This window comes from Caenorhabditis briggsae, assembly GCF_000004555.2.
Source record: "Caenorhabditis briggsae complete genome, chrV, whole genome shotgun sequence".
In the NCBI taxonomy this organism is placed as follows: Eukaryota; Metazoa; Nematoda; class Chromadorea; order Rhabditida; family Rhabditidae; genus Caenorhabditis; species Caenorhabditis briggsae.
Window position 1 is genome coordinate 8,882,686 of NC_013488.2, and position 21,638 is coordinate 8,904,323.

The 21,638-nt window shown below is 36.7% G+C and overlaps 6 protein-coding genes across 6 annotated transcripts; 2 read left to right on the top strand and 4 right to left on the bottom strand.

The window, feature by feature from the left end:
• Nucleotides 1–1,535: 1,535 nt before the first annotated feature.
• CBG23386 lies at nucleotides 1,536–2,259 on the top strand (the record flags this gene model as incomplete). Its single annotated transcript, XM_045237438.1, has 4 exons — nucleotides 1,536–1,620; nucleotides 1,675–1,934; nucleotides 1,982–2,052; nucleotides 2,100–2,259. 4 exons carry the CDS (start codon nucleotides 1,536–1,538, stop codon nucleotides 2,257–2,259), a joined length of 576 nt encoding a protein of 191 aa, XP_045097761.1.
• Nucleotides 2,260–3,409: 1,150 nt separating this feature from the next.
• Nucleotides 3,410–5,748, bottom strand: CBG23385 (the record flags this gene model as incomplete). The annotated part of the gene is made up of 7 exons (XM_002636626.2): nucleotides 3,410–3,504; nucleotides 3,549–3,813; nucleotides 3,858–4,067; nucleotides 4,114–4,333; nucleotides 4,380–4,750; nucleotides 4,796–4,998; nucleotides 5,493–5,748. The coding sequence occupies 7 exons, from the start codon at nucleotides 5,746–5,748 to the stop codon at nucleotides 3,410–3,412; spliced, it is 1,620 nt and encodes a 539-aa protein (XP_002636672.2).
• A 5,007-nt stretch (nucleotides 5,749–10,755) lies between these two features.
• On the top strand, nucleotides 10,756–12,640 carry CBG23384 (the record flags this gene model as incomplete). Its single annotated transcript, XM_002636625.1, has 6 exons — nucleotides 10,756–10,871; nucleotides 11,015–11,107; nucleotides 11,354–11,445; nucleotides 11,498–11,651; nucleotides 11,706–11,862; nucleotides 12,452–12,640. 6 exons carry the CDS (start codon nucleotides 10,756–10,758, stop codon nucleotides 12,638–12,640), a joined length of 801 nt encoding a protein of 266 aa, XP_002636671.1.
• Nucleotides 12,641–12,917: 277 nt separating this feature from the next.
• On the bottom strand, nucleotides 12,918–14,918 carry Cbr-nhr-136 (the record flags this gene model as incomplete). Its single annotated transcript, XM_045237439.1, has 8 exons — nucleotides 12,918–13,186; nucleotides 13,279–13,400; nucleotides 13,450–13,680; nucleotides 13,728–13,831; nucleotides 13,966–14,073; nucleotides 14,128–14,541; nucleotides 14,728–14,791; nucleotides 14,878–14,918. 8 exons carry the CDS (start codon nucleotides 14,916–14,918, stop codon nucleotides 12,918–12,920), a joined length of 1,353 nt encoding a protein of 450 aa, XP_045097762.1.
• Nucleotides 14,919–16,591: 1,673 nt separating this feature from the next.
• On the bottom strand, nucleotides 16,592–17,648 carry CBG27040 (the record flags this gene model as incomplete). The annotated part of the gene is made up of 2 exons (XM_045237440.1): nucleotides 16,592–17,185; nucleotides 17,436–17,648. 2 exons carry the CDS (start codon nucleotides 17,646–17,648, stop codon nucleotides 16,592–16,594), a joined length of 807 nt encoding a protein of 268 aa, XP_045100591.1.
• Nucleotides 17,649–18,258: 610 nt separating this feature from the next.
• On the bottom strand, nucleotides 18,259–21,070 carry Cbr-nhr-153 (the record flags this gene model as incomplete). The annotated part of the gene is made up of 7 exons (XM_045237441.1): nucleotides 18,259–18,497; nucleotides 18,540–18,837; nucleotides 18,950–19,052; nucleotides 19,106–19,484; nucleotides 19,575–19,683; nucleotides 20,120–20,230; nucleotides 21,068–21,070. The coding sequence occupies 7 exons, from the start codon at nucleotides 21,068–21,070 to the stop codon at nucleotides 18,259–18,261; spliced, it is 1,242 nt and encodes a 413-aa protein (XP_045097763.1).
• Between the last annotated feature and the right edge of the window lie 568 nt (nucleotides 21,071–21,638).

The following is a 21,638-nucleotide window of genomic DNA, read 5'->3' on the forward strand; positions in this document are numbered from 1 at the left end:
AATTTTGGAACGAAACCTTGGAAAAGGAAGTGAAACTTTTGCAAAAAAAGAGTAGATGACAACTACCGAAGGAGGAGCTCTTTTAAAGTATCAACAACCGGGAAAACTGATAGGAAGAAGTTATTAAAATTCAGGGAAACTGTTTCATCTTCTTTCTTCATAACATTGATTTGTTGTGACATGGAAAAACTAGTTGGCGTTCAACTGTTTAAAAATTATCTCACAGAAGAAAAAAAAGGTGTTCGAAAAAAAAACTAGAAAATGTGACAACTGAAAGAGAAAAGAAGGAAGTTGTTTCAGATAAAAATGATAATAAAAAGAGCAATAAATGGTATTAAGGTAATGCTGATAAATAAGAATATTAGAAGAGAATGAAGACCAATGCGTGCTGAATCTGCTTCTGCTTATCAGCAAAATACCTTCGGTTGTCATTTTGTTGGTCGAGTGTTGGGTTGTTTGTGTCGATTGTTTCAAGTGTTCAGACGATGGGATCCAGGGTTTCTAAAAGAAAAGAAATCCTATGACGCACTCAAAGGAAAGTGCATCACCTGATGAAAAATGTTTGAGTGTGATTCTGACTTCCTAGGTCTTCTCGGGAATAGCCTAAAACTTCTTGTTAGAGATTGTTCAGATTCCAGATAAGACCGCTACTGAAGCCGACCAAACCCTGACAAACTTATGACAAAGTTTACAGCTAGCAGAGTTGCAACTTTCCACTTCCAACCAAAAATTTGATCATAGCCCGCTATTCACACGTCTTCGGGCATGTTCCTACCAGGATCTGTTTTAGCATATTAGATCCAGACAGTTTCCTCAAAAAATTAACAAATTTCCATATATTTGGAGACCACCCTTCCGAGGATATGGGCACAAATAGACAGAAACTACCTACGTGCCGTCGTTGCTTTACTTCCGGAGCCTCTGAAGACTGTTGTCGGAGTGAAACGAAGTGGATTTAAAAACTTTTGCATTATTATAAGCTTTGTGCTTCTGAAATTATTTATCACAAAGTTTTCATAGTTTACATGTTTTCATCAACTTTTGTGTATGTTAGACTCGTTTCAATTTCTGTCCGTAATTAAAGCGCACCCTGTAAGTGATTGGGGTGAATATCAATGACTTTCATAGCAAATGTTTCGGTTTTTTGAAAGTTTTTAAATTCGAAACGAATTTGTTTTGACTTTCTGTCAACATGCATTTCATAAGACAGCTTAGATACAATAAAAACCTTGGTACTCTTGCTGATGATTCCTAAAGACATCGGACAACAGTTGTGAGAAAAAAGTCAACCTTGTACCAGCATCAAAGTGCCCCGTTCAAATCTCTTGGACTCTCAACTCAACCCGTTGATGTGTTTTTTTGCAATGGATTGTGTGGGAGCAGCATATGATTGCTCCCATCCATCAATCGAACCAATCGATCATTTCAACTGCCGATGAGCTTTTCTTCTTTAAGAAAAAGAAAAATCGAGAACAGAAAACCTCTCTCGTTTTTCTCACTCTTTTCTAAGAGAGTTGTTTGAAACGATCCCGAAAATGTTCGACTCGGTTTTAATATATTCGTTTTTGGTTACTATTGTACTTTGTCAGTTTGCTCCTACTAATGAGACTGTAGTACATCGTAAGTGTGAGCTCTGCGTAGGGATATATAAGATGATTTAAACTGAAATTTCAGACGATGGTCGTCTCTGGGATGTGGTAATCGAAACATGCGATAAAGATGGAGCCGGTACTGATGCAGCTGCTTATCTGAAAATCTTCTACGAATCAGGACATGATTCTGAAACGTTTCATCTCGATAATCCCGGAAGAAACGACTTTGAGCAAGGCTCTCGGGACCATTTTAAGATATTTTTCAAGCAATCTGATATCGTTAACATGGGTCTATTCTGGTGGCCAGGATTCAGTTTGAGCCAATCTTGGTGTGTGAATTGGGTAAGCAAATTGAACTTGAGAATTAAAAAGAAAGGTTGGAATTCCAGGTTCTTCTCCTGAATTCTGATACAGAAGCATGCTTTGAAGGTATTTTCGAGAAATGGATTCTTCATTATCGGTATCAAATCGGAAAAGAAAATAAAAAAAATAGGAAATATGTTTTAGAGATCCTCCTACTTATGCCACCCGATTCCATCGGCTCCGTTATGCTGATTGTGTGCGTCCAGGACCATCAACGGCCGAAAGGAGAACTTATTTACGGTATGATGACATTGTCAGAAACAGTGGAGGAACCGCCGATATCAAGCGTGAGGATGATGATTGAATATATATATAAGTTTAGCTAAATAAACGTGTTTATTTTTTTAATTAATAAAAATTTAAATTCTAGAACATGATATCATATTTATTTTTCGAAAACCAGCATAGCCTATGTAGTTAAGAGTTTTATAAAAAAAAAATAGAGATACTCTGACAGTTTGATTCATTTGTTCCCACTGATACTTCATCGACAAAAGAAAAGCTGAATATCCAATTCCGATGAACAGAAGATTCAGATGATCGGGAAATAGATAGATGAGAATGATAGGGTGGATCAGAGTTGCTACAAGAATCCAGTCTGAAAATATTGTACTCTTTGAAAACTACAATTATTGCATACCAATTATGACAAGTTCAAGTATTATCTCTCCAAAATGAACTAGAAAGTGAACAGTCATTATGCCAACTGCAAAAGTCATGCCAATTTCAAAAGCAAGTTGTCGAGGATCATCTGGCCAAATCAGAAGGTTCACAAATTGTTTTCCGAGGTTCCAATAAGTCAATGGGCTCAATCCTAGTAAAAGGAAGTACAGAACTGTGTGGAGCACAGCCGAGAGTGTAACTCCGATGAATGTCTTATCTAAAATTTTAATCAACCTTGAATTTATAAGTATGAGGAATCAACTTCGTAAGACAAAGATGAAAATCGAAGAAGTCGTGAAAATAAAGAGCCAATCTACTGGGTATCGATGAAAAAGAGGAATAGAGATAAGTCTGATAATTTTGCAAACATTGATTACATCTGAAGTAACAGAACCCGTATTTTGGAATTGAGTTTCTCAAAACTTACTTTTCTCCCAAATCTTCTGTATTTCCTCTGTAGTTTGTCTAGTGGCTACAAATAAGCTCCAAAGAAAAGCGAATAGCACAAAAACATTCTCATTTTTCGGAAAAATGAGTCGAAACCCTTTGACAACTACGTCAATAGCAGGCATCGATCTGATTGTGAATCTGCACAATGTACAAAAAGCCAAAAAAAAAGAGAGTTAGAGAACGCAAATTTATGCGAATGAATTGAATGGAATTGGGGGACATATTAAGAAAAAAATTACACAAAAAAATGAGAGAAGACCCGCAAACAAAAGTGAGAAAAAATGAAATGAATGGAATTTTTGAGCAACAATAACCAGTAAATGAACAACACAAAAAGAGGACTACATATGTTGTACGTGTGAACCATCATCATCTGTTTTTGTAGGTTCTGGCACCGATCCAGTTGATGAACTTTCATCTGGACTAGCTTGAGCAACTGAAATAGAAATGTTTGCAAAAAAAATAAGGATCATAACTTACGCATAATATCATTGAATCTTTGCTTATCTCTCGTGATAGTCACTGCTGAAATTCCGAATAAAATCACTGAAAGTACAAGAGTTCCAACACAGAGCCAGAAAGATGTGACAAGTGATTTGTAATGTCCTTGCGATGTATTATCATCTCCTCGAATCGCATCAGAGATCAATCCCAGAATATATGGACCAGACGCGTCTCCAAACATGTGAGATATTAAAATTTGCCAAGAAGATGCAGAACTTCTTCTTTGAGGAACTACGACACTCTGAAGAAAGATACTATATAAAATCCTTATGAAACGGGACTAACCAATAAAAGATCCACATTGGTTGCCCAATTGAAACTACTGGCTACGATGCAAATGAAAAGCATAACCCATGCAAATCCCATATTGTTCTCAATATTTTGAATAGCGAGAATCAGAGTTGGAATGCAAATTGCTGCTCCAATAGCACATACAAGAGCATCAGCCCTGACTGTTTGTATACACTTGAAAGGACCAACACCTCGGGACCACATCTGAAAATAAAATATGAGAAAACAAAAATTTAAATATGAAACTAACATTTGAGATAACAGTTCCCATGGCGACACCAAGGACTCCACCAACACAAGTGATGGCTCCAAATACCAAATTAATTTGGGCTTTTTCAGATTTACTGATATCTGTGACATTTTTACGAGAAGCTTCAGCATATTGGATGGTGATTGGTGCCCACCAGGCAAGTGTTCCTACCATGAAGACAGTCGCAGTGTAACCAAGACTGCTAGTCACGTATGTTGCACTAAAATGATTATAGTTAACTGCAATCAACATGATTGAAAACTTACTTTGACAGTAGATCCTTGATATCATCCCAATAGCTCGTTGCTTCTGTTGATGCTGCGATCTCTCCCTTTTCGCGTTCAGCTTTTCCACGTTCCGGTTCTCTAACGAAGAAGATGATGAGCCCAAGACAAATGATCCCAAGAACTCCAGTCACTCGAACTCCCCATTGCCATTGTCCTGTCCAACTGTCAACTGCTGAACCGACCACAAATCCAAGACCACAACCAAATGGAATAGCAAAATAGAAAACCATAAGCATTCTGGAGCGGAGGACACCAGTGAACATATCAGCAATCACAGTTGGAGAGATGATAGCATAAGATGCTTCACCGATTCCAACGATTCCACGGAACAAGAGGAACAACCAAAATTTCTGAAAAACAAACAGTATTCATAAGATTCTGAATCGGATTCTCACATCACTTGGAATAAAAGTGGATGCAAAAACTGCAGAAACCCAAATGGCAATTCCAACAACGAAGATCCATTTTCTGTTGTATCGATCTCCAAGAAATCCGCAAATTGGTGAGAAAATAATGAAGAAAACCATGAATGTCGTTTGAATGAGCCCTGCCCATGCATCACTGATATTGTAGTATTTTTGGACATCATCCAACACTCCTGTAAAATTTGTATTTTATTTTCAAACTTATGGCTCTAGTAGGTTTTATACAGAAAACCTAAAACATCATTTTCAAAGCAGTCCGACCTCAAAAAAAACCCGTCCAGCACGTGCTTGATAAAACAAAAACAAAACTATTCGGTCTTATCAGAGCATTCCGTTCGGCATCTTTCATGTTTCGGCATGTTTAGAGCACCAAAAATTTCGGCTCCGGGACATTTCGCCACCGTGATAGTACAAACGAATAGTTTTCAGACTACAAAGACAATTGTAAAGTTCTCTTATTGAAAAAATTCTGAAATTCAGAAAGTTGCAAATTTTAATTTTCGAATGCATTTTTTAAAGCTTTGAATTTCAAGTTGTGTGCTGTCAGAAAAAAAATCATACTTGAAAATCCAAAAGTTATGTTTGTAGTCTGAAACCTATCAACTTGGTTGCATTACTGTGTCCGGTGGCGAAATGTCCCGTAGTCGGTTCTTTCTTCTGAACTAACCTGCAATCGTATAACGATCCATATAATTGAGAAGGTTGATGATGAAAAGAATAGAAACAACAACAATTGTCCAACATCCTTGAAATTCTGGAGTTGATGCAGTCGTTGATTGAGAGTTCGATGGCGCTGCTCGATTTTCCGGAGAGTCCAGAGAGTATGGACGATTTTCAGGAGAATCCACTGAATACGGAGGAGGTGGTTGGAATTGCTGAAGTTTTGATCCTTCCTCCATCGGTGCTACTTTGTTTCGAACCATCTTCTGTTGGTCTCTAAAATTTTAGATTTCTATTGTCTCCTGATCAGAAAAAAGTATATCTTCAGTAAACGTAGCGGCTCCAGTCCCAAATTCTAGAGAGGAAGTGTGCATAGGACACGTCAAAAAAGAATGGTTAGCTGAGAGCACAAAAAAGCGAGAGAACAGAAACAGGAAACTGTCGGATTAGTGGAAATTAGTTCATAATCGGTTTGATGGTCAGGACGTCTACACGTCAGGTTTTATCACTGTGCGAAGAGAGATCATTGTACGAAAAATGGTCTGATTTTCGAGATTTTTCAGAAAAATTGGTTTTCGCAACACTGTCTGAGGTTTTAACAGAAAGAAACAACTGACAATCTCAAAGAAGAAATGAGAAGAAAACGGAAGAAAAAACCTACCGGAGGATTTTTTATAACTGAAAAGTATTGTTCTGATTGAGTCATCCAAGTTATTGAAAAAAACCCAAAAAACAACATCGTGATTCATCTTGGCGCAATTTTTGATTTGAGGAAAAAAAAGTTGTGTATAGTTTCTGTTTGATATTTGGATTTGAAAGTTGAGTGGGTAGAGGGAACATATGAATACCAATAACAAAAATGAGGGCATGTTTTTTGTTATTAAAAACACATTTTTGTATTTTTTTAATGCAAGATGAAAGCAATGTTGACTTCTGGCACAAAAACTGAAAAGAACAAAAAACAGTTTTCGAAAAAATGTTATCTGAAAACCTGTATTAGAAGGGCTCATTTAATAGAAAGCTCCCTCTAATAGAAGCCCCCTGTAATAAGAAGAGTTATGTAGATCCACATAAAATCAAAGAAACACTTAAAAATTTTGATAAAATTGGAAAAATCGCTTCAAAATTTCTTTTTTTTTCTTGATTTTTTGGTAAAAGTTTTAGACCTTTTTAGGTTTTCCAGCTATTTTTGAAAATTCTTTTTCGATTTTTTCGCATTTTTCGTCTGATATTTGACGAAAGGCTGTTCGCAAAGATTACTGTAGATTACTGTAGAAAACTTTTTTCCTCTTGCAGTTTTTTACAAACACAATCACGTCAAAATGCAGACAAAAAAGATGTTTTAACTTTAACTTTTAAAAAAACTGCAAAAGGAGACAAGTTTTTTACAGTAATCTACAGTAATCTTCGCGAACACCGCTCAATCAAATTTCAGACCAAAGAATCTTAACAATTAATAAAGAATTATCAAAAATAGCTGAAAAACCTAGAAAGGTTTAAAATGTTGCAAAAAACCGAAGAAAATATGAATTTTTCTTTCGAAAAATTTCAAAAAAAAACAAGCTCCCTTTGATTGAAAGTCCCCTGTAATAGAAGGGCTTTCCGGGGGCATTTCGGAGCAATGGGCCGGCCCTTCTAGAACAGGTTATGCGATACTTTAACCAAAACAAAAAAGGTCACATCATGACCTACAAGATAAATTAGAACAATAGAGACCACAAAAAACAGTCACACTTATTCTGATATTAAATTAGATCGTTATATAGAATTCAATATTGATATATACAGTTTTCAAAAAGGTCACTGAAACTGTGGAGGTGGTTGAATGGGAGGAGCTGAAGAAAAAAAGGAGGCAGTAATAGATGCGAAACATTTATACAACCTTGTTCTCTTATCTCATTATGTGCTAACCACGTAGCGAAGCAAAAATCAGGGTTTGTGCGGGGTAAATTGGTTGAGAATGTACCGACTGGGACGGACAGAAAAACGGTATTCAGAACCAAAACGAACGGAGAAGGTTGTATGAGAGGATTGAAAAAAGACAAATCGATAGAATAATATAAAATGAATAGTGTGTCCTCCTCGGGGCGGGCATGTACTTTCACTGGGGGCGGTTTTGATGCGTCTATTCCAAGTCATGTACATATAGTCAACTACTATTTTCGCCTATTTCCACAAGTTTCGCATTCTTTGTATTTGTCTTCGGTCGTGTACCGATTAATCAATTGAGTGATAGAGGCAAATATTTATGACATGTCCGGAAAACGGAAAAAAGAAAAAGTGAGGAAGTGGGAGAAGGAGGCTACTATTCGGACAGTCATGCAAAAAATGTTACGGCTAAATTGTAACCTTGCAAGTAGTTCAACTACAAATTGGGACAATGAGGGAGAAATCGAAACTATTTAGAAAAAATAAGACAAATGATAAAAGATGGATTAAAAAATGAAATCATTCAGCCCGGAGTAATTCTGAAAATTTTGAATTCACAGATTCCACAAAAGGATTACCGTAAAACCTGTAATAGAAGGACCCTCACACTGTCAACTTTTATCTCATAAATCTTATTTTCTGTGAAAGATATAAAAAATGTGTCAACTGACAAAATACTTCTGATGTTATGATGAACAATTTATCAGTTGACAACTTTTTCATATCTTTGGCAGGAACCAAGAAAATCTGGCTCAAAGTTAAAAGTTGGGGCGCTCTTCTATTACAGGTTTATGGTAGGGTAAATTTGACAAAATTACTCAAAGAATTTCGAATGCCAAAACTGAAAATTAAAAGATAGAATTTCACAAAATACTCCAAACTTCATGCAAAACTTTGGAAACCATGGATCCCTGACATACGAAAAGTTGCCTTGTCAACTGGAATTCGTGACTTCTTCTTCAAGAAAAATGATTACTAAACTATCTGGAAACACGCGCCTCGTTTTTGTTCACTTATCAGTGGAGTGCAAACTATTTAGAAGCTTGTAAAATTGCAACCATAAAAATGTCCGGGAAAAAACTCCAGACTCGAAAAGTGACAGCCTGTAGCTTCGCGCATTCTGAATGCACAAAAAATCCATTACCCGTCACATTCACCTCACCCATATAATCTCTCTGAAAAAGTATAGTACATTTGGATTAAATCGATAAGGAGTTTGAAAGTTTAAGGGAAAAATATATTTATTGGGGCGCACCAATCACAAATGTAAATAGAGAAATGAGAAGGCATAAACCGAGGTGAGAAAAGTGAGAAGATAGTCATGGAGGGCTGGCGGACAGGAACCAGAAGAAGAAGTAGAAGAAGACGATAGGAGGAGAAGGAGAAGGAAGACGAATTAAATGTAGGTGATGTCCGATCGGTTCGAAAAGAGGGTAGACGATTATGGATGACGTCGTTGTTTTTGTAGACTGACAAATATTTTGGATTGTATAAGTAGGATTCTGAAAATTGCAATTAGGGATTTCCGAACATTTTGAAAACTTTTAGAGAACTTTGACCTAAAAATATATACTGTATGTTTTGTTTTAGTTTATTGGGGTCTCTCCCATGCTTCTCCAACATGATTGAATTCCTCATGGCTTTGATAGTTAATCTCTACTTTTCCCAATCAAAACCTCTCAATGCTTCTCGATAAAATCGAAAAAATTATATCATCCCTGAAAGATTCCCAGTTTTTAAAAAAATCTATCACGGTTTAAATGTTCATATTATTTTTAGGATCAGATATACGGCGTCCTTGTCTTTTGAACCATAAGAATCGAACTGAAAAGAACGCACTAGAACCATAGATTATGAAATTGAAATTTTTTAGGGTTACTGTAGTTCTTTTTTTTAAAGGAACAACAAGTTGTCCTCCCTCTAGACCACCAACCTGCTGCCCTTGAATTAGAAAATTTTTACTTTCCAGCACTGTCCACGTGACACACTTTCGCTTTTTCCAGCTTCCCAAAATATCCGGAACCAACTCCGCTCTCCACACAACAGTCTAGCTTTAATCTCTTCTTTTTATTTTTCTTGTATTCAGTTTTCTTTTAATTATTGTAATTTTTCCCTCTCCCCATCCTCACAGGGTTCAAACTGCTGTGGTATGCGGATGTGCTCTAATGAGAAGGTGGCGTGACCAAATTTTAGGCGAATGGACAAAAATAAATTGTGAACTAGAAAACACCATTTCAGTGTAGTATATTGAAATACACAAGAATAATTATCACGCCGCGCTAAAACAACTTTCTAGCTGACACGCTTCTTCTCATTAGAGTGCTACCACATATCACAGTAGATCGACCCCAGTGTCCCCTTCCTCTCCCCCTCTTCTTCCCGATCGTAATTCATCATTATTGTCCGACAACCCGCAATCTGCCGTCTTTGTGTTTGCGTAATTCACACCTAAAAGAACACAAGAATTGCGCGCGTGACTGCACATTTTGAACACGTTGGCGTTCTAGGTCATTTTTTGGATTCATGTCTTTTTCGAGATTCTGGATAGAATAGGTCTAAAGGAATTCAGATTCAGTGTTATCTATGAAGATTTTGGTGTGCGGGAAATGTTAGTTATGCTATTCTCAATCTCCAGTTTTTCCTTCTTTATTTTGAAGACATTTTCATAATTGAATTCCTTCTTTTGTTAATAGGCGTCTTAAATTCGTCATATCAAGATTTGATCTTTTCGAGCGAGATTCTGAGCTCCTATTTCATCAGTTGCGAAATCTTTAAAACCAGCAAGTCTTTATGAATAGATCAAAGCGATACGATGATATACGAGCTACGATAAAAATGTGACTTCATACTATCGCGCGTTAATCTCATCAGATAATATATCTTTCCCAAAAATCTTATGGCTAATTAGTGTTAAATTGTATATAGTTTGGAACTTGTCCAAACGCACCTAGATGAGCAACATAGAAGGTCCGAAAGGGAGGGGGGGGGGCAGCTGGACATGAGTGAAGAGATGAGATAGTGAGACAAAGGAAGAGAGGGAAGAGGGTGGGAAGAGCGGAGCGAAGAAGAAGAAGAAGGCGTACTGGACACATGCAGTGCTGGCAAGAAGGAAGAGGAGAACATCTAAACGGACCCTTTTGCCCATATTGCACCGCAGAGAGACCCTTCTTCTTCCCCTTCTTTCCCCCTTTTTTTCAGCAGCCATCTCAAGATTCATTCTATCTTTTTCTGTTTTTGTTTTCCCTGTTGTTTCCGTCTTGCCAACTTTTTATTAATCATTTTTCCTTTTCCTTCTTCCGTTCTTTTTTCTAAAATCGATTTGGTTTCAGAGTGGTAAGGGAATGTCCAATGGGAGAGCGGTCAATGGGTTCCTGCTCGACATAACGGGAGTTTTATACAACAGTATCTATAAATCCGACGGTGTAGCTATTGCCAAGTCAGCAGAGGCTGTCGACTTGTGAGTTTTTACACAGTGTTCGCAAATTCACAATTTTGGAACTGTTAATATTGAAAGGCGGATTACGGTATTTTTAAAAAAGTTACTGTAGTCTCGAATTTTCAAAAAAAAGTTTAATAAAAATATGAAAAGAGCCATTTCAGCTTGTACAAACACTCAAATGTCAAATTTCTATCCAATGCTAAAGGAAACTCGAACAGAAACGTAGCCAGGAGACTGCAGAGACTTGGTATCAAGTAAGTCATTTTTTCAGGTCCTTTTCCAATTACCGTGAAACTTGTATTAGAAAGGCCCTTTTAATAGAAGTTGAAACACTTTTTTCTGGAAAACTTACCTAATTTTGCTTTAAATAGATTTTAATGAATTTTGAGAGAAAATTCGCCAAATGTTTCGAAAAAACGACTGGAAAAATAGAAAAGCCCTCCAAAGGAATCTTGGAACAATAGACGGATTCTAACCTAACGGTATTCCTCTACTTTCAGTATCCGCGAAGAAGACGTTATCACTCCGGCTCCAGTCGTTGCTCAATATTGCCGAGAGAACAAACTTCGTCCACATCTTTTCGTCAGAGAAGGTACTACTTCATTTTTTGTGTCTCTCTGAATGATCCTTCTTTCTTTCTCAAGATGTTCTCCAATATTTTGATGGAATCGACACTTCTTCTCCGAATTGTGTGGTGATGGGAGAAGTCGAGGAAGGATTCTCATTCGAGCGCATCAATCGAGCATTTCGAGTTCTCATCGACATGCCGAAACCTCTTCTCATAACAATGGGCAACGGGTAATAATTGCTTTCCGGTTTCTTTTTAAAAACCTGTCTCTTTTTTCTCTCTAGAAAATTCTTTCAACGGGTTGATGGGCCGTGCATTGATGTCGGAGCATTCGCAGCGGCTCTCAAGTTCTCCACTAATTGCGAAGTTTTGAACATTGGAAAACCGAGTCGTTTCTATTTCGAACAAGGGATTAATGCGTTGGGAATGAAGCCAGAAGAGGTTGGTTTCTATTCTCATTTTTTAGCTCTCGCTTTTTTCGTACCTGAGAAGTTAGGGCTCGGCCCACGGGCCAGGCCGGGCTGAGATTATTCAGGGTCTGGAACCAGGTGTTCCAGAGTTGAAAACTTTTGTAATTTTCGAAATTTTTTGTGAAAAAACAAAATTTAAAAAAAATTTACACCCCGTTCTTGGCAAGCTAATCATTCGACTCATAATTCTTTTGTTTTTTCCTATTGACCTCGAAGTTTTTTTTCGGAAAGAGAGGAAAAATAAATTCTGAAAACTCGGGCCGGACCTGGAAAAGTCTGAAATAAAACCAAGCTCCGTCCGTTGCAAATATGCATTAAAGAGTATGCTATTATATTCCAGATCAGTTTACATGTCTACTTTGTAGTACAGTTTTTTTCCATTCAGAGTACAGAAACTGTTATCTGAAAAATAGATATATAAATTTGATTTTAAAAACCTGAACGATTTTTCAATTAAGTTCTTGCTTAACGATTCTTGCTCAACAAGACCCAATAACTCACTATCAGTACAAAGTCCAATCCTATTTTTGACAAAATTTTCAATTTAATAAAAATTTCAGATTGTGATGGTTGGCGATGATTTGATGTCGGACGTGGGTGGTGCTCAAGCATGTGGAATGCGGGGAATTCAGGTCAGAACCGGCAAATGGAGACCAGATTTTGAAAAGTTGCCAGTCACTCCGGACCTGACTGCCGATTGCCTTTATGATGCGGTGAAACTGATTGCGGATAACGGATTTCGATTGTAAAATGACAAATTGCTCAGATTATTATGTGCAGAAGAAACTCCAAGTTTTATTATGTGTAGATGTGTATGTGTTTGAATGCTTCTAGAAAAATCCCAACACATCTTTTGAAACAATAATTTATTTACGAATACCCGCTAGAAGCAACAATTCACAATTTGATTTTCTTTTTTTGTAAATGTAAATAATCAATCACAACCAAAAACATAACAGTATTATTATAAAGTTTTCGACTACCCAGAATTGTTGTTTGTTTCTTTTTTTTCTTTTAACACGACATTCAAGATTCCATAATCTGCTCATACAGCTGACTAACACGGGTATACCGTACTAAATCTTTCAAAACGGTGGCTTTTGCTAATAAATGAAAATCTTTCGCATTCCTTTGTTGTGATTCGAGAACTGACATAATTGCAAGAAGAGCTGAGAATCGAGATGGGCCATGAACAGATCCATAATTTAGAAGACAGTATGTCAAAAGTGTTCGAACGTATTGCTCTCTTTCTTTTCCGATAACTTCTTGAACCGTTTCCGTTAAACCGGAAACCGCTGAAAATAATAAAAATTTTTATGTGTGGGTGGTGACGTAAAGACTTTACTAATAGTAAAGAATATTGGGTTTCGTCAAGTTCAAAGTTTACCTGGATTGCACAGAACTATTGCCTTGAGAAGCAAGTATTCGACTCTGTTAAGTTCATTTCGGAGTACAGTAACCAATGTTCTCTGCATGCCAGCTTGATGTTTAGCTCCAACTTCACCGTACCTAAAACAAAATTTTTCTAAAGAACTGTTAAAACAAATTCAAAGTTCACCTCGGTCTAGGTGGACCTGCGAACAGTCCGTTTGGATGAATCAGTTTGTCGGATTTCAGTCGGTCATAGGAGAAGAATGAAGTCATAATATCCGCACACATCACGGTAGCATGTTTAACAAGTATTATTTTATTGGCCGCATCAATTTTATTCACGAAATCGAACATTTTGGAATATTCGATACTGGCAAGATAACAACAGTGAATATAACATGCACCACTGCTTTTGATTCTGGAAAGTTAGGAATTGTCAGATAATTACAAATTTAAAAGACTCACTGTCCGGTGGATTCGTCTATAACAGGGCAGTATTCTAGGTTTGGAATTTCGTCGTATCGGAGTATCATTGGGGAATTTATCACGTCTTCTAGTTTTCGATTATCCTGAAATTATGAATGTACGTTAAAATATTGATGATTTCTTTTTTCAAATATTTTAAAAATCTTAACACATAAGTTTCGAAAAAGGAATATTTGAAATTTTGAAGATAATTTGGAAAAAAGAAATCAAAACTCACTTTGTATCCGGGTGGCAATCCTTCCGTATACAGCGGTTCAATTTTCACTTCCATCGATGTCAATTTCTCAATTATCTCGTTGACTTTATCCTCGAAACTTAAAAGTACCTGAAACAAAATCTTATAGTAACGTATTCAAAACTTCTTATAGTTAGCTCATACATGTGGAGTGCTCAAACCATCCACCGACCCTTTCTGTTTTCGCATAATCTCATTTTTCAAAATCTCGCCGTCTGAACTTTTTACATCTGCTTGAATCGCTGACGGATTCATTCCAGCCTCCACACACTGTTCAAATCGGCAAGATCTACACATTCTTTTGGTCAAATCTGGAAACAAGATCTCTTTTGAGAATTTCTCGAAAAGACACATACCCACTGGTTCATTTCCACTCAAACACTTTTTCATTTTCAGACATGTATATTTTCTTCCATCCAGAATTGACCGCCGAAAAAATGTTTTACATCCGTTACAGGATGGAACATCATAATGATATCCAGTAGCTGGATGTCTACAGACTTTGCACATCGATGGACATGCTCCTCGATTCATCATTGGCTTCTGGGTTTTCGTTATCTGGAATTACAAAATTCAATATTATTGGTTTTAAAAACAATGAAAAAATAATTACTAGCAAATCAGATGACAAAAACAATGGTCAATATTCTAGAAGTTTTTGGTTGAAAACCAGAAATCCAAGTAAACAAGAACATTTGAAATCAAAGTTCCAGGTTTCGAGACAGTGAATGAAGCCGAACTCACTTTATATTCCAACTCTTCACATTCTCCCACGTCTTCAGGAAGCAGTACTTCAGAAGAGAGACATCTGAAAAAGGAACAAGAAACATGATATCATACATCACATGAATATTGATTTTCTTTCTATGCAAACATTAAATAGGTTCAACTCACTTTACGCTGGTAGACGGAACACTTATGATGTCGGGAAGCATATTTTGATCCTTCCTATTTCCGAAAAGTTGAGTAGGAAGTGCAAATAAGGACAACGAGAAAGGTAATAATTATATCGGTGAAACCATCAGAGAAAAACGAGAGAAGAAGAAGAACTGAATGACTGGGCGACACCACCGATCAGCGCATCTTTGTTTCTTTGGAGTCTGCTATTTGACTGCGTCTCCAGTTCTCTCGTTTTCCTCCATCACCCTATACAACCACGTTGCTTTTGTGTATAAATGGTGGAAAAAGTAGAGAAAGGAAAAACGGGAGCGAATATTTTCTGACCGCGATGTATTTCTGCACTCAGTACGAAGCTCTCGCGCGGCAGGCAGACATACATCGCGTCGGCGTTAGATCCGTTGCATAAACTAATACAGCTGAACTTGGAGTAAATAAATCAATTTTCTGTTGGTACGGGTTCAATTATGTAGTACATACATAGAGATAGAAAACCACACGAAAGATCAGTCGAATACCAAAAAGTGTTCAAGTTCAATAGGATGGGAAGTGATGTGAATCAAGAAACAGACTGGTTTCTGCGTAACCTTGTGGTTCTGCTTGAAAATTTTAGGATTACCGTAAAACCTGTAAAAGAAGGGGCTTAAGTTTGAACTCAATTATCTCAATTTCTATGCAACATATCAAAAATGTGTCGACAGACAAAATACTTTTGGTATTATGATGAACAATTTATCAGTTGACAACTTTTTTATACCTTTGACAGGAACCTAGAAAATTCGTCTCAAAGTTAAAAGTTGAAAAGCCCTTACAGGTTTTACGGTCTAGAACAGGGAATAATCGTTTTCAGAGAGATTCTAACAAGAAACGTTATGTTATCTCGTTCCTTACAGTTTTAATTTTTTGGTGTCGAATTCTGAAAATCTGAAAATGAGACTTATTGTTATTTAAGACAGACTTGGAAAGAAAAAATGTAAAAAATAGAAATAATAGGCAAAGTAACTTTAAAATATTGAGCCAAATAAAATAAGTTTTAAATTTTGCCCAGGATTTGCAAAATCGAATTGGTGGTACATTTTTGCGAAAATTGGGAAAAAATCGATCTTCTATTCAGCTGGGCTGCGAATTGAAATGCGTAAAAAATCTTTGAACATTTTATTTTTTGGATTTGATTCTTTGAAAATGCTCGATTCTGAATGCTATGGAAATGTTTCGATTGAAAACTGATCCACAAAAGCATTCAAACGTTTTTTTTGTTACCGCGAAACAGAAAAATAGAAGGGCACCCTAAATTTCAACATTGAGCCAACTTTTCTCGCTTCCTGCTCAAGATTTTTGAAAATGGTCAACGGATAAATTGTTAATCATATTATTATAAGTGTTTCGTCAGTTAACATATATTTTGTACATTGCATAGAATTCAGATAATTGAGCACAAACTTGACAGTGCGTGTCTCTTCTACAGTGCGTTTCAATATTATACGTCCACTCTTGTTTTTGGCCGTAACTTGAGAACCGGTTGAGATATCAATCTAATTTTATTAAAATTAAATTCAGAGCAACAAATTACATCTAGAAAACCATTTTTGAGAAAAAATATTGAAAACTACTCGAGATACAGAGAAAAATCTGAAAATGTGACATTTGCAACCGTTTCAAAATTATACGTCCACTCTCAGAATCAATGCTAAAATAGAGAATAAAAAATATTTCAATACTTTGTGGATGAACCTTTACCAGCAATGACATCGAAGAGACGATTTGGCATCGATTTGATAAGGTTTTGGATGTATTGGGTGCTCTTAGTCTTGAACTCCTGCTCCAGCAGACTCCACTCAGCAATCAGCGCATCCCGAAGCTCTCCAATACTAGCATACTTCTTTCCATGGCGGTAAAGACGACGAACCAGCTCGCCCCAAACATTTTCCATCGGATTCAGATCTGGAGAGCAAGCTGGCCATGGCAAGACATCGATGTTTTTCGATTGGAACCAGTCCAAAGTGGAGCGGCTGACATGGATTGCAGCATTATCTTGCTGAAAAATGAACTGGCGGCGACTGAATCGACGACGAAACGGGATAAGGTGGTTCTGGAGAACGTCTTGGTAGTCTGTGGAGTTCATTCGACAAGTGGTGAAAGCGAGCTCCAAGTATCCAGCCGAAGCAAATGCTCCCCATACCATCAAACTGCCTCCCCCGAAATTCCTTTTGGCAAAAACGGCTGGATCCTTCCGCAAGTCGTGCCAGTACGATTTGAATCCGTCGGGTCCATCAAGATTGAATTTTTTCTCGTCCGAAAAAATTACCTGTAAAATATAAGATAATTTGGATAGATAATTTTAAATTTAATACCTTATCCCAGTTGGTTCCCATGTTTTTTCGAGCGAAGTCTAGACGGCGAGTTTTGTGATTGTCAGTGAGCTTCGGAGCAGGGCGCATGACTGCTCTTTTGATGTTTGGATCATCCTTAAGAGCCCTCCAGATTGTACACTTGCTCACTCCAAGATTCAGCTCTTTTTTGATATCATTACAAGACTTCATGGTGTTTGAAGCCACACGAACGATTGATCGTTTGGCTCTTGAATTGAGTTTTGGAGGACGTCCAGCCTTGTTGGGTTGATTGTTGCGGGTCCGGTTCGATACAAAACGATTAATGCAATCGTGGGAACGATTTAGATGTTTCGCGATAGCCCTGTTGGTCCAACCAGAGGTTTTGAACGCGTCGATGAAGGCTTTTTCAGCATCAGTGAGCAAATGGCCACGAGACATGTTGAAAAGTGGAGAAAAACAAGGAAAAGCATAATGAAAAAAGTTTCTCACATTGGCAGCAAAAAACAAAACTAAATTCAAGCTTTTCCGGCTCCGCCAAAGGTCAAGATCGACATACCTTTGAAGTGGACGTATAATTTTGAAACGGTTGCAAATGTCACATTTTCAGATTTTTCTCTGTATCTCGAGTAGTTTTCAATATTTTTTCTCAAAAATGGTTTTCTAGATGTAATTTGTTGCTCTGAATTTAATTTTAATAAAATTAGATTGATATCTCAACCGGTTCTCAAGTTACGGCCAAAAACAAGAGTGGACGTATAATATTGAAACGCACTATATTATAGGTTTCACGGAAATTCAAGCTTTGCACTGCTCAAAAACAGATGTAGAATAGTTTGCTAGAAATCCTAGGCAGATATCTAGTAGTCACAAACTTATATGACTTGTTTTGAAGTTTCTGCTCTGCTTCCCGAGAAACCATTGAAACAAAAACCAACGAGAGCACGCTCCCAGTTGTATAATTTTATATTCGCATGTTTATCACATGATATTGTTTCAATTTTCACAACAACAACTAAAAACATGATCACTTTTATTTGCTCATAACTATTCACGGGTCCATTATCTGATCATACACAACACTGATACATTTCTTCTTCAAAACTTCTGGATCCTTGTGTTTTTGACTGTGAATAACTTTAATGTACAAATAGTAATCCTTCTGGTATTTTTGTTGGTTTTCGAGAACATTGCATATGGCAAGAAGCAACGAAAATCTGCCAGGACCGTTCAGTGTCCCATGTTGAAGTAGACAGTAACGGAATAGGCATTGAGCATACACTTCACGTTCTCTTGGATAGGTTTTGTATCCTCTTTTAGAATGTCAGTTACTGCTGAAAACTTGCTTTTTTGGATGCTGAATTAGGTTTTTTCTCTTACCAGGGTTACAAAGGACTATTGCTTTGAGTAGCATATATTCGGTTCGATCCACATTATTCGACATAAAAGCAACTAATGTCTTTTGTAAAAACGATCTCTGTTTTTCAATCAGTGGCCCCTTCTTTCTTTTCGGTGGTCCATAAATACTTCCATCTGGATACAAAAGAGTGTCTGATTTCAGTTTCGAAAAAGTAATAAATGCATTTGTAAGGTTGGCACAGGATAAAGCAGTGTGTTGAAGCAGAGTTATCTGAACTTGTTTTTCATTAGAAGACACAAAATTAGTGTGTCCTATGTCATAATCTCAAAGATGAATCTGATCCCGATCCTAAATCAGAAACGATTCAGATCAGTATTCGCACCTTACTGGAGAGGTCAATTGCACTGGTGAAATCAAACGCCTTCGAGTATTCAATTGACGCCAAGCAACTTGAGTGGACAAAGTTTCGACTACGTCTTTTTGGTCTAAACGTTTTCAGAATGATATCAAGGTTTAATCTTCTGTTAAAAGAACTCACAGTCCAGTATTTTTAGAAATTTTCACAGGTGCATAACTCATCGACGGAATATCTACATTATTATAAATCACTTTCGATGAAACGACAGTACTCAAATCTCTAATATCCGTGAATCCCATTGGCATGCCATTGTTATGTACACCTTCCAACTTTGCTTCGATTGAGGTTAGCTTTTTAACTACTTGATTCAATTTGTCTTCTACATTGAAGAATACAGTTATACTGTCAAACTTTTCACCATTGAGCATTTTCTGAGCTATTATCTTTTTGAGTTCATGACCCTCCTCAGTTTTCGCTTCGGCTTGAATTGCCAGTGGATTCATTCCAGCCTGTATACATTTCTCAAATCGACATGCTCGACACACTCGTTTCGATGTGTCTACAAAGATGAAACAATCAAAAATTCGAAAATCAAAAAGGCAAATAATCGGATCGTTCTAATTTTTCGTAAGACTCTTATTGAACTCACCAATGACGTCTGCTCCTTCGAAACAATTGCCAATCTTAGGACATTTGAATTTCCGTCCAGTTACAATGGTCCGACGGAAGAACGTTTTACATCCATTACAAGATGGTACCTAAAAGACAAGACTTTCCCAATAAAACATGAATTCAACAATCTTTTCTTTAATCCTGCAATCAACAGAAGATCCCCTTGTAATAGAACGGTCCCTTCTAAAGGTGTTTTTGGAACTAGAAAATTCCGTACGTTTTCAGTAAAAAAAAATACTCGGGAAACTTCAAAATGTCACAGAAGTTCTTTTTTACACTCTTATTTGTCGTTTAAAAAAACTTGCTCAATTTTGGTGAAATTCATAAATTATAACAAAATTTACAGAAATTCCTGATGAAAGAAAAATGGGAAGTGCCATTGTAACACAAAAGTCCTCCCTAGGTACCTTGGAACGATAAAATAACCGGGTTTTCTAAAACAGGTTTCTAGCAATCAACTATTCCTAAAATATGACAAAAAAAGTAGTGAACAGAAAAAAATTTTCCCCAAAAAGACCTCACCTCATAATGATAACCAATTGCCGGGTTTCGACAGATTTTACATACTGATGGACATTGATTTTGTGGTAAATTTTTGTAAGTTTTCGATCGTCTATTCCTTTTTGGTTTTGACTTCACATCCCGAGAAATGTTATGTTGTTCTCCTTCAAATTCCGGTTCCGTAAGACACAATTCGACGCTATCTATGGTAGAGCCCCTGTGATAATGAACTTAATTCAAGAGAACAATTGATTAAATACCTGAGAATCGAAGATGAGTCCATATTTATACGAACTAGAAAAATAACTTGTGAATTGATTTAGTGAATGACTGACAACGATGGTGAAAATGGCGACCAGGTGAGGGAGGCGTATCTTTTCCGCCTCTCTATATTATGATATTTGTTCTTTGCCGTACTGTTTCTGTCTCAAATGAAAAGTTGTGCAGAGATGGAAAAAACACTGTCTCTCGGATACTTTTATTTATAACAACTTCATGTGTGGGAGGGATTGTTGATTGAAAATCGTAAGCCTATTGTCTACGTCACAATGATCGAAATGTGTTGGTTGAGATGATGGTCAGATGAATGGGTATGCGTAAATTTGGCCTCCATTTGGTCATTTCTAGAAAACAGTTTTGTGGAAATATTTAGTCCTTACTGTGTTGTGCTCCATTTTGAAGTTTGAACTGCCCACTGATACGTGAGAAGCCAAAAATTCCAGAAAATCCATTACTTATGGTTTCACTCACAATCAGGAAGTTGGCTGAAACATGATTTCAAATAATTTTTATCGTAAAAATAAACATTGAATGTGTGAAGTTTGTATCAAATTAAAAAACAAAATTTTCAGTCAAAAATCACAGAGAAAAATTTTTTTCAGAAGACGTCATGATTCTAGTAGTTTATCCAAACTGGGACTGGAACGTTTTCAAACTGTCTGACCAAATTGTGTATTTGAATACTAGCACCATTGGTGCTGACCGGAAAAATTAGATTGCTCATTTTTCGTCCATAGATAGACTGCTAAAGATTCAGTAAACAAACATGTTATATGAACTCTTAATTAGAGTCCCTCAAAAATTTATGATGATAAATGAATACCGGTGGACTCCTATTGATCATTCTGTGTAAACATATTAAGGGAAAGATAAACTTTCACTTTATTGGCAGTCTAGATACTGCAATAGAAGAAAAAAAACTAATATTTTCATTGGAGCCAATTTTGGTGGATTTATGTTGTACTTGTACAAAAAGCTCTACATAAAATTTATTGAGATATGAAGATGGATTAATAAATACATTATGAAATGTTTAATATACAGTGCGTTTCAATATTATACGTCCACTCTTTTTTTTGGCCGTAACTTGAGAACCGGTTGAGATATCAATCTAATTTTATTAAAATTGAATTCAGAGCAACAAATTACATCTAGAAAACCATTTTTGAGAAAAAATATTGAAAACTACTCGAGATACAGAGAAAAATCTGAAAATGTGACATTTGCAACCGTTTCAAAATTATACGTCCACTCTCAGAAT